We start from the raw sequence: 13,217 nt of genomic DNA, 5'->3' as shown, positions 1-13,217 counted from the left end.
CAAACTTCTACTAAATTCAGAAGTATTTAGATCTTAGGATTTGATTTGGACTCATCTCTACTACTAAGAGATACATTCATTGATACAGGATTGGCTCATTGCTGCTTCCTTTTAGGAGATGTCTCACACCATTGGCCACAAAGACATCTCCTAGAATATAGATTGCTGAACGAGTCTGAAAATCAAACATGTTTTATCATGCATTTCAACATACTTACATTTTGGCATGTGGAGAAGATTCAGGATGGGGCAGAATTGTTTAGGGCTCTCCAGGTTGTAGCATTAGGGTATAAAATCAAATAGAAATTTATGCTATCATAAATATTTCAATATTTAAGAGTGTTGTTAAACTATGGAATAACATTTCCAAACTATGGAATAACATTTCCAAATTGAGTCTTTTAGAAGTGAACTGGATTAAACCGTTGGAAATACACTGTGGAGGACAATTACTAATACCTTTAGGAATCCACATAGCAATAGTCACTGCCACAACCCATAACAGTGCAGGGTATGCTCACTTGATGCCAGCTTAGCTCTGCCAGTTGATGTGATGTGTTTACTATATCCCTGTCTATAGACAGTCAATAGAACCAACCTTGAAGCTTTTTATGCTGGGATTGAGACAAGATCAGAGCTCTGTGTGCAGTTATGGATAGGAAAGTTTAGTTTGCAAGAGCACAAAGTGCTTGACTGTCCCTTGCAGACTGCCTAAAGTCAACCCAGCCAGTCAGCCAGCCGACGCTAGCATTTTAAAAAAGAAATACAATTTCTTTGCCACTTGCTACATAAAGAGAAGTGGACAAAGTACCAGAGAATTTTGCCGGTTAAGAATTTTTTACTAAACAACTCTGCTTAAACATGAATCTCAATTGCTTCTAGTTTTCTTCTTATTTCCCACCTAGACACCTGTAACCTTGACTGTGTGCGGAAAAGGATGGAGCAGAAGCTGCAAACTGCAATCAAAACATTGAGAAAATCTATTAACAAACAGCAATTTTACATTCAGTTTTCTGGGACAGAGTACGAAGTGGCTCATAAGCCAGCTAAGGCTACTGAAGGACATGAGGCATGCAGTACAGGGCAAGTGCTGCAGGATGGAAAATGTGGTAAGTCCTAGAAAAATTGGAGTTACATTCTGACCTACAGCACTCAAAAATAAAACCCCCTTAAAATTAACTGGCCAACAGTAAGCCATATAGTAAATATGTTAGATATTTAGATAATCTAGAAAAATCAAAAACAGGTTAGCCTGTTCTAATTCTATGTGGAAAAAGGTTTAACTGTTTTCCAAGTCTCCAGACTTTAGCCAGACACTGGTGCTAACCGTTTTACTCTGGTTCTCAGCACTATATTCCTACTTCACCGATAATACAACTTTTTTTTCCTGCTAACCACACCACTATAGTTACTGTGAGTCAAATTTTCAAAACCCATCTATACATTTTTCAGTGAAATTTTACACAGCCAGTTGTTTACATTCAAAAAGAATAGAATTTGCTAATGTGGATTTGATAGATGTTTGATTACCTGGTTCATACACACACACACTGCAATTTAGAGGCTGGGTTGAAAATTTTAGCTATTATAGTCTAACAACCCTGAAGCTTTACCCCATAGACCTAATGCTATAAAATGTTTAAGGAAATATCCTTTTTCAGCAGGAAAATGTGGATTAATGTATGTGTTTAGAATGGTTGCCAGTTAAGCCATGTCACTGTCAGGAAGTATACAATATGAGATGGGATACATTGCCTTTGGAGAAATCTTTGACATTGTTATGTCAACTGATCATGCCCTCAGAATGTAGATCTTGTATCTACAACTCCCATAAAACCACCACTTACATGTATCTACTATAAATGAAAATTCACTTAATTCTCCATCCATTATGAAAGAGCATTTTGCTTTAAATACAACATAAATTTTTAAAACTGAGTTAACTCTTTTGTAAGCATATATCTGATAAATGTTTAAATGCAGTAAAATATCATTTAATGGTTTAAACAATACAGGATGGATATTCAGCTGTTGTAAATTGACCTAGTTCCATTGACTGACCTAGTTCCATTGGCCCAAAATCTGCAAAATGTCATTGATAATGGTGGGGTGAATCAAAGAGTTCCATCTTCTATAAATGTTTGATATGAAGGCAAAGCTACATTATCAAAATGAAGGTCCTTAAGTAAATTCTGCTTTTCTTTCCTCAGTTACCTGCAGCATGGGAACCTATTATAGTGGAGAACATAATCAGTGCCTTCCTTGCTCACCAGGAACATACCAAGACACAGAAGGTCAACTTACTTGTGAACCTTGCCCAAGTAACGACGGACAGGGAATAGCAGGCGCACGGAATGTGTCAGAATGTGGAGGCGAGTTTAGTTTGATTATAAAAGGAGTAGGTGCGACCCAATAATAAGCAAAGTGTGGAGGCTAAAAGTGGGGAAAGCCTTCCACAATTCTGCTTGGAAAGCTAACAGAAAAGAACTCTATGCATTTAAACGTAATACCAAAAAATCTTTTAGTTTGTTTCAGTTGTTCAGACATGAGCATTGCTATCAAGTAGAAGCGATCTGGAACTGCTTTTTGGGAATAATAGGCAAATGAGCAGACCAAGCAGAGCACTTTGCTTCTGGTCAGGCATGCAACTCTGGAGGTATCTTCCCCTCTCAGGGCCCACTGACATAGTACATTATGAGCCAAAGAGATAGGTTACATTGGGCTGGGATAAGTAAACAGCATGATAATACTGATGAAATACTTTGGGGGGTGAAGTCTGAGCCTGTGATTCCTCTGTGTCATCAACAGCAATCATATCCCAGAGAAATACACACTGCAGTGATCTGTGCACTGCACTCAGCGTGAAGAACTGATAAGTTCTAATCCTGTTTGTTCTTCTCTGTGATCTTTGGCAAGTAACAACATCCCTAGCTGAGATTCCCCCATCTGTAAAACTGGGAATGATCATATTCACCTCTTTCAAAGGATATTGAGAAGTTTAATTGGCTAATGTTTGTAAAGAGCTTTAAATATTATAGTTTTTTCAAAGACAAATGTAAACCATTTTCTCTACCTTATTTCGTTATGGATGAGCACAATGTACATAAGAACATTACAGTGGCCATAGTGGGTCAGACCAAAGGTCCATCTAGCTCAGTATCCTGTCTTTTGACAGTGGCCAATGCCAAGTGCCCCAGGAGGAATGAACAGAACAGATAATCATCAAGCAATCCATCTCCTGTCGCCCATTCCCAGCTTCTGGGAAACAAAGGCTAGGGATACCATTCCTGCTCATGCTGGTGTATAGCCATTGATGGACCTATCCTCCATGAACTTATCTAGTTCTTTTTTGAACCCTGTTATAATCTTGGCCTTCACAACATTCTATGGCAAGGGTTTCCACAGGTTGGCTGTGCACTGTGTGAAAAAAATACTTCCTTTTGTTTGTTTTAAACCTGCTGCCTATTAATTTCATTTGGGTCACCCCTAGTTCTTGTGTTATGATAAGGAGTAAATAACACATTCTTTTTTATTTTCTCCACACCAGCCATGATTTTATAGACCTCTATTATATCTCCCCTTGGTCATCTCTTTTCCGAGCTGAAAAGTCCCAGTTTTATTAATCTCTCTTCATATGGCAGCCATTCCATGCCCCTAATCATTTTTGTTGCCCTTTTCTGAACCTTTTTCAATTCCAAAATATCCTTTTTGAGATGGGGCGACCACATCTGCACGCAGTATTCAAGATGTGGGCATACCAGGGATTTATATAGAGGCAACATGATATTTTCTGTCTTATTATCTATCCCTTTTCTAATGATTCCAACATTCTGTTCAGTTTTTTTGTTTGCTGCTGCACACTGAGTGGACGTTTCAGAGAACTACCCACAACCTCCAAGATCTCTTTCTTGTGTGGTAACAGCTAATTTAGACCCCATCATTTTATAGGGTAAAGTTGGGATTATGTTTTCCAATGTGCATTACTTGCATTTATCAACATTGAATTTCATCTGCCATTTTGTTGCCAGTCACCCAGTTTTGTGAGATCCTTTTGTAGCTCTTTGCAGTCTGCTTGGGACTTTACTATTTTGAGTAGTTTTGTATCATCTGCAAATTTTTGCCACCTCACTGTTTACCCCTTTTCCAGATTATTTATGAATATGTTGAATAGACTGGTCCAGCACCAGACCCCTGGGGGCACCACTATTTACTCTCTCCATTCTGAAAACCGACCATTTATTCCTACCCTTTGTTCCTATCTTTTAACCAGTTACCAACCCATGAGAGACCTTCCCTCTTATCCCATGGCAGCTTACTTTGCTTAAGAGCCTTGTGAAGGACCTTGTCAAAGGCTTTCTGAAAATCTAAGTACACTATATCCACTGAATTCCCCCTTGTCCACATGCTTGTTGCCCCCCCTCAAAGAATTCTAGTAGATTGATGAGGCATGATTTCCCTTTACAAAAACCATGTTGACTCTTCCTAACAAATTATGTTCATCTATGTGTCTGACATTTTATTCTTTACTATAGTTTCAACCAGTTTGCCCAGTACTGAAGTCAGGCTTACCAGCCTCTAATTGCCAGGATCACCTTGAGCCCTTTTTTTAAAAAATTGCATTGCATTAGCTATCCTCCAGTCATTGCTACAGAAGCGATTTAAATGATAGGTTACAAACTACAAGTTAGTAGTTGTACAGTTTTCACATTTGAGTTCCTTCAGAACTCTTGGTGAATACCATCTGGTCCTGGTGACTTATTACTGTTTAGTTTATCGATTTGTTCCAAACCTCCTCTAGTGACACTCAATCTGGGACTGTTCCTGAGATTTGTCACCTAAAAAGAAATGGCTGAGGTTTGGGAATCTCCCTCACATCCCTCAGCCAGGAAGACCGATGCAAAAATTCATTTAGTTTTCCAACAAATGGCCTTATCATCCTTGAGTGCTCCTTTAGCATCTCGATCATCCAGTGGCCCACTGGTTGTTTAACAGCTTCCTGCTTCTGATGTACTTAAAAAAAATTGCTATTACTATTTTGAGTCTGTGGCTTGCTGTTCTTCAAATTTTTTTGGGCTTCCTGATTATACCTTTACCCTTCATTTGCCAGAGTTTATGCTCCTTTCTATTTTCCTCATAGGATTTAACTTCCACTTTAAACTCCCCATGACTACTTACACTTTCTCAGCCTCCTGCCAGACTCCCCAGTCCAGGGCAGTACCAAGGAACTTACTCTCTCCCTGGATCTCCTCCTTGTCCATGCCAACTCCTTTTTCCTCTTGCAGTGACTGCAGACCTCCTCCCTCAGTATGGCCCACAAACATTTTGCACTTGAGGCAGGGAGCTCAAATGACAACCTTATTGCCCTTGTTTGGGCCAAAACTTTGAAAGTCTAAATTCTGCCTTCTTCCTGTTCTACTCTTCTACTGCTCTGCTACCTACCCCAATAAAGGAGAACTAACAATTTAAAATGCCTTGTTCATAAATTTAAGTAACTTTCAAATGCCTGAACAGCAAATGTAACTTTTCTTGTCTGCATAGTAAACATAGCATTTTTATCTGTTTGAATAATCAAAGTGGTGCTTTCTGTGCTTTCTTGTACTTCCTGGAGTATAGCATCAAACTCAGCCATGAGCGCCACAATTTTAAAGAAGTTTCCATTGTTTTGTTCTGAAAATGCCACGCATGCTAGGTTTTGGTACAGGCATTCTCACAATGGCAATGAGCCTTTTCAGAATGTTTGCCAGTAAAGAGACTCTGATGCAATCTTCTCTTGATTCTGATCATCTATGGGGGCCTTTAACCATAGTCTCATCTCAAGCTCTTTCCACTATGAATGCTCTCTGGTGATTTGCTGCCTTCTCATGGCATGCCAGATTTCTAGCCAGATTTTCCAGTCCTTTGTTCCTGTAGAAGCCAATGTGGCTGGAACATTAGACTGGAAGAGTTTGCAACAAAAACGGTATGCAGCATTCTGGGTTTTTGAATACATAAGCCATGGCCCCCATTTTGTCACCATTGGGATTTCATGCCAATGTGACAAAGGTAAAAATCACTGCTCTCTACATACTACACAGACCACAGTGAGAGATTATGCCATACCTCTATCAAAGAAACTGAGGAACCACCTGATCAGCATCCTATTACAGCAAACAGGAAACATCAAAAAAGAGCTCTCCAACCTGGACTCTCATAAATAACCAAACTTCCATACAAACGGACTCTCACTAAAATAAGACAGGAGATCTACAATTACTCACTTCACTCTCTACAAAGGAAAAAGACTGTAAGATGTCTAAACTCCTACCTGGCACATGGGGCACAACCGTGGTACCCCTAAACCCACCCAGCATATTGTAATCTATCCAACTACACACTCACCCAGAAGAAAAGTCTGTCCTATTCTCGGAATCTCTCTTCTGCCCTGCCACCCCTACTAAACATGATACAGTTCTGTGGCGATCTGGAAGCCTACTTTCGCAGTCTCCGACTCAAAGATACTTCAGGATAACACTGAACAGCCCACTGATACACATTGCCCTCCCACCAACAGGCACGCGAAGAAAAACGCCACATGGACTCCCCCTGAGGGTCGAAATGACATCTGGACCTATACATAGAATGCTTCTGCCGACGTGCACAGGCAGAAATTGTGAAAAACAACATCACTTGCCTCATAACCTAAGTCGTGAGAACGCAATGCCATCCACAGCCTCAGAAACCACCCTGACATTATCATCAAAGAGGCTGATAAAGGAGTGCTGTTGTCATCATGAACAGGTCTGACTACCAAAAGGAGGCCGCCAGACAACTCTTCATACCAAATTCTACAGGCCACTTCCCTCAGATCCACTGAGGAATACACTAAGAAAACTGCACCATCTACTCAGACACTCCCTACACTAACACCAGAACAAATCAACATACCCTTAGAGCCCCAACCAGGGTTATCTATCTACTACCCAAGATCCACAAACCCCGGAAATCCTGGACACCCCATCATCTCGGCATTGGCACTCTCACTGAAGGACTGTCTGGATATGCGGACTCTCTATTCAGACCCTATGTCACCAGCACTCCAGCCTACTCTGTGACACCACTGATTTCCTGAGGAAACTACAATGCATTGGTGACCTTATCAGAAAACACCATCTAGCACCATGGAGTAGAACCTCTCTACACAAACATCCCACACACAGATGAATACAAACTGTCAGGAACAGTATCCCTGATGATGCCTCAGCACAACTGCTTGCTGAGCTCTGTGCCTTTATCCTCAACACAACATTTCAAATTTGATGACATAATATACCTCCAGATCAGTGGCACCGCTATGGGCACCCGCATGGCCCCACAATATCCAACATTTTTATGGCTGACCTGGAACAACGCTTCCTCAGCCCTTGTCCACTCACGGCCCTTCTCTGCCTACGCTACATTGATGACATCTTCATCATCTGACCCATGGAAAGGAGACTCTGGAAAAATTCACCACGATTTCAACAGCTTCACCCCACCATCAACTCAGCCTGACCAATCTACATGGGAGGTCCACTTCCTAGACACACGGTGCAAATAAGTGATTGTCACATTATACACCCTATATGAAAACCTACTGACGCGCTATGCCTACCTTCATGCCTCCAGCTTCCATCCCAGGCACACCCACACGATCCATTATCTACAGTCAAGCACTGAGGTACAACACATCTGCTCTAACCCTTAGATAGAGACCAACACCTACAAAATCTCCACCAAAGCATTCTCAAAAACTACAATACCCACACGAGGAAAATAAGGAAACAGATCAACTGAGCCAGACGTGCACCCAGAAGCCGCCTACTGCAAGACAACCCAAGAAAGAAACCAACAGGACTCCACTGGCCAATCACATACAGTCCCCAGCTAATACTCTCCAACGTATCATCAGGGATCTACAACCCATCCTGGACAATGATCCCTCATTTTCACAGGCCTTGGGTGGCAGGCCAGTCCTCGCCCACAGACAACCTGCCAACCTGAAGCATAGTCTCACCAGTTAACTGCACACTGCATCCATAGTAACTCTAACTCAGGAAACAATCCATGCAACAAACCTCCAATGTAAACTCTGCCCAATATTACACCGCGACACCATCACAGGACCTAACCAATCAGCCACACCATCACCAGTTCATTCCACCTGCACGTCCACCAATGTAATATATGCCAGCAATGCCCCCCCACTATGTACATCAGCCAAACTGGACAGTCTTTACGGAAAAGGATAAATGGACACAAATCAGATATTAGGAATGGCAATATACAAAAACCTGTAGGAGAACACTTCAACCTTCCTGGCCACACAATTAGCAGATCTTACGGTGGCCATCTTGCAGCAAAAAAACTTCAGGACCAGAACTTCAAAGAAAAACTGCTGAGCTTCAGCTCATCTGCAAATTTGCATCATCAGCTCAGGATTAAACAAAGACTGTGAATGGCTTGCCAACAACAAAACCATTTCTCCTCCCTTGGTTTTCACACCTCAGCTGCTAGAAGAGGGCCTCATCCTCCCTGATTGAACTAACCTCGTTATCTCTAGCCTGCTTCTTACTTGCATATATATACCTGCCCCTGGAAATTTCCACTACATGCATCCGACGAAGTGGGTATTCACCCACGAAGCTCATGCTCCAAACGTCTGTTAGTCTATAAGGTGCCACAGGACTCTTTACTGCTCCATGCAGTATGTGTTGGATGGAACTTCTATTTTCATTGTCTTTGGGGAACATGAAGTTTTTTCACTTGCTGTGGCCCATGCAGTACAAGAAGTCCCTCGGACTACTGCTAAAATGGGTCCACAGTCCTGGATCATCTAGACTTAAGGAACTAAACTCAGCAGCAGCTGTTTCTTGCGCCTCCACCACTCTTCTCTGATCTGCACTTTTCTTTAGGAATCTGTGTGGTTACATTCATTTGAGATGGAGATATGGATGCTGTAGTAGCTCCCAGGTCACCTGCACTCTGACGAAGTGGAAGATCAGGCATCTCCTCACTTACTCACATCCTCACTGGGGCCGGAAGGCTCACCGTGAACATTTGTGTCTATGTATCTCAGGAGAGCTCCTTCCTGCTTAGATAGAAAAGCTTCCTTTGCTTGCTTTCTTTTTCTGAATGCTGCCCCAGAGGGGCATTTTCTTCTTTCACTCATGACTGCTGTTCTGTGCCAGCCACTAGTTCTCAACACCATTTGAAGGGTACAAATAAGCAGACTGGTAGCAGGGACTGAGTGAGGAAGATATCAGCATTTTAAGGGCCTAACATGGCTCCTACTACTCAGTTGACTGCCTGTCTCCTCAAGTGGGTTCAGGGAAGCAGCAGGAAACAGACTCCTGAGAAGCTGGTGCTATCAGTCAGCTGCTGCAGTAGCTAGAGAGCGTACATAAGAGTTGCCCTCCTGCTCTCTCCCTGCAGATCTACTGCTTTCTGTTTAATCCCTCTCCCCCTTTTCTCCTGCCTGCCTGTTATGTCTCTTGTGCCCTCCTTCCTCCAGCACAGCACTCCACCATCTCTGTGCATCTAGAACAAAGAGAATACATATGCACCAGCAGCAGACACAATTTTCTACACTCTGGGTGCTAATGGCACCCTCCGCCCCAGTCTGGCACCTGACGTGACCACTTCAGTTCACCTCATGGTAAGGCCTCCCTGCAGTCTCTTCCTGCTCTCACTTTCTGTCTTATAATCCAATCCCCACTCCTTCCCCAGCTGGGCTTCATCTGCCATAAGGTTTTATCAATCCCTGGCTTCCCTCCAGGTCAACATATAAAGTTAATGGTCCCTTATTGCTACCCGCATAGTCTAGGGCACTCACCCTTACCCTGTTCCTAGGGCTCAAGACATAACCTGATTAATTTAGGCACCCACCCTTAACTCATTCCTAGGGCTCCATGCATAACCTGTGGGCTTACAGGACTTTTTACCAGTGAAAGAGCCTTACATAGTAATATCCTTAACCTCTGTTTATTACAAGTTACCAAAACAGAATGCACACGCTAAGCATACAATGCTCACCAGTCCCAATAAGGCAGACAAACCTTCCTGGTGGCCAGTCAGGATCAGGTCGGCCAGGGACTCCAGCTTCTGCACGATACAGTTGGCAGGGTGTTGAGGTCTGGCAGCTCTGATTTTGAGCTGCATCCTGTAGTTTGTTCCAAAGAACTTCCTTTTGAACCCCTGTTTATATACTGAAACTTGAATCCTCCTTAGCTGTAACGTAACCAATCATTTTACTAAAGTGTTACAAAATAATTCTTTGACCAATCCTCACATATTGAAAAACAATTCTTTAACCAATCATACCACACCACCTTTGCTGATTTAAATCTTGCAAAATTACTTGTGCAAAAGACAGGAACAGTAAAAGAACCAGGCAGAAACCATACAGATAAACAACAGAGAAGTAGGGACCATAAAGGCAAAACAATGAAGTAGAGATTTCACAACCACGACTGTTGATAAGTGATTCTTTGCCAGACAGAATGCTATCAAACAAAGTTTTCGTTAAACATCTTAAGATCTGTTTCTTTATCTGGTGGTGGTGGTGGGTGCTATTAGTACAGGAGCACCTTCTCAACAGCCTGATATTTCATTGTTTTGATGTGGCTGCAGAAAAAGGCCTCAGACCTTACATTACTGGCCTACATTAACCTGCTATAGGCTTATGTTGGGTAGACAAACTGTCATACTATCTAATTTATTTGATTTCGGAAACTTATTATGTTAATTTGTATTCATGTTATTTGCTTCATAGGTCACTACAGTAAACATGCATTGATACCTGAGACTCTGCAGTTTTCCTTATACTAAGGAATAACTATGGTAGCTCATATCAAACAGTGTGGCAACTGTAGATAAGCGTTGACTTTTGGCTGGTAATCACTAGATGAATTAATTGAACAACTCAAAAAATAGTGAAATACCTACAGGTTTTCAACAATGTGGATTTTTATTTCTGCCAAATTGAAATTAAAATAGATTATGGATAAAATGAAACTTAAATTTACAGAGGTTGTTCCTTCCTACACTGAATATATCAACAGTAGATCTTGCTGGAGGACAGCAGTTTCATTTTGCTACAGTTTTTGAGGATTTACAATTTTTGATCCACACTGAAATTAAAACAAAGCCCTTCAAGCATTTTCACTAAATGGAACTGTGTTAAAGTATTTGTTGTCTGGTTGTAAAGGTCAGGTTCCCGCTTCTTTTCCCCGCTCTCCTCTCTCTAGAAGTGACCGGAAAGTCCCATCAAAAACTTTGTCAAAATCAATACATGTCCCCAATGGTTTGTCTTTGATGAAACAGCAGATTTCAATGAAACCATGTTTCTCTGAAAATGTATTGGCCAGCTCTAATCAACAGTACTTTTGTACATGGCTTCAGAGGTATTACTGTAGTAACTCATTAGCATGTGCTAAAATCTCCGACTCCCAGTCTTTACAATATAGGCATAAAAAGTATGCTTGAAGTTTTGGGTGAGTATTGTGCCATAAAGCTATGTTAAAGTTGCAAGAAAGCAAGTGACTCTGAAGTTAAATTATAGTGCAGTTCGCATAAATGCAATCCACTCTACTAAATGAGGAAATCTATTTAGGTGGGACATTTCCCAGGGAACTAATTTTAGCCTTATTTAAACACCAGTGGCTGCTGCTTAACAACGATGGTAATTCCATGTGATTTGGAGGTGTGCTGGTGGCCAATTATTATGACGGATTTAATGATATGGCTACTTTACTGGCAATTTCAGCAGAGAAGCCAAGGACTGAATAGTCATGGAGACAGAATAGCTCTTTCACTCCTATAGCGCGTCTCCAGATCAGGTTTAGTGGTTGTGTCAAAAAGCTGGTACTACTGGTGTTCAGAATGTACCTCTTCTGTGTCTAAAAGAAAGACTCCTGGGCTGTCACTCCATCATGTTTCACAGGTAATGAATTTTTACACTAAGGGCCAGATCCTCTTCTCATTAAATCCAATGGATCTATGCCAATTTACATCAGCAGAGGATCTAGCCCCAAAACCATAAAAAGCAAAGCAAAATTGTCTTCAGGCTAGCAGTATCACATCATTTCTCAGAAACTGGTGGCACAATTATCCTCTTGTACAATTGCATTTCAGGCAGTGGTTGGAGAAGGGGAGGGACTCTACGAGTGAAATCCTGGTCCCATTGAAGTCCATGGGAGTATCTCACTAACCTCTTAGAATTCTTTGAACGTGTCAGTAAAGTAGTGCATAAAGGAAAGAAGATTAACATAATTTATTTAGCTTACCAATAGACTTTTGTAAGGGCCTGCACAAGAGGTTACTAAAGAAGTTAAGTATTCATAAAGTGAGAAACAAAATATTGTCCTGGATCAAAAGTTGACTGGGAGAAAAGAGTAGGATTAAAAGGTCAATTTTCATCATGGGGCTTGGTTCCTCAAGGTTCCTGTGATTAATATATCTATTAATGATTTGAGGTAGCAGAATTTTCAGATAACTTTAAATTATTAGGGTTAGCCAGGACCAGAGAGGAATGTGAGGAACTAGAGAGACCTGAACATGGTAGATGAATGGTCAATTAAATATCAACTGAAATTCAGTGTCGATAAATGAAAGTAATGCACACTGGAGGAAAAATTGAAACTGCTCATACAGCTTACATGGATACATCATGATAGACGCTCATTAAAGACTTTATTCAATCTGCAGTCGTGATAAAAAAGCAAATGATGATAGGTTGCAGAAGGTACAGGATGATGAATAATATAAAGAATATTGTAATTTATATAAATCAATGGCTCGACTTTAATACTGTCTATAGTATTGGTCACTGCATCTCAAAAAGGATGTTGCTCAAGCAGAAGAGCAACAATGATCAAGACCGTGGGGAAACTCTCATATGAAGAAAGATTGCAAAGATTGGGATTGTTTACCTTAGAAAGAAGGCAAATATGAGGGACATGATAAAATGTATGTAAAATAATGAGAAATATAGGAAGATATAGGTAGATGAGGAACTTCTGTTCTTCTTCGAGTGCTTGCTCATATTCATTCCAAGTAGGTGTGCGCGCGCCACGTGCACGTTCGTCGGAAGAATTTTCCCCTAGCAACACCCGGCGGGTCGGCAGGCGCCCCCTGGCGTGGCGCCTTTGCGGCACCGTATATATGCCCCTGCCGACCCGGCCGCTCCTCAGTTCCTTCTT

General features: G+C 41.5%; 1 protein-coding gene across 7 annotated transcripts in view; it reads left to right on the top strand.

Annotated features, from left to right (window-relative positions):
- The window catches only part of SCUBE1 (signal peptide, CUB domain and EGF like domain containing 1), a 302,108-nt gene that overhangs the window by 261,932 nt on the left and 26,959 nt on the right, over window positions 1-13,217 (top strand). For all 7 annotated transcript variants that reach the window (XM_032762480.2, XM_032762488.1, XM_032762487.1 and 4 more), the window contains 2 exons: window positions 906-1,109; window positions 2,211-2,372. In XM_032762480.2, coding sequence (XP_032618371.2) covers window positions 906-1,109; window positions 2,211-2,372 — 366 coding nt within the window. The remainder of the gene's footprint in view (window positions 1-905; window positions 1,110-2,210; window positions 2,373-13,217) is intronic.

The sequence above is a fragment of the Chelonoidis abingdonii genome, chromosome 1 (genome assembly GCF_003597395.2).
Source record: "Chelonoidis abingdonii isolate Lonesome George chromosome 1, CheloAbing_2.0, whole genome shotgun sequence".
In the NCBI taxonomy this organism is placed as follows: domain Eukaryota; kingdom Metazoa; phylum Chordata; order Testudines; family Testudinidae; genus Chelonoidis; species Chelonoidis abingdonii.
Note: the sequence above shows the minus strand (reverse complement) of the source record. Positions and strands in the feature narration are given on the sequence as shown.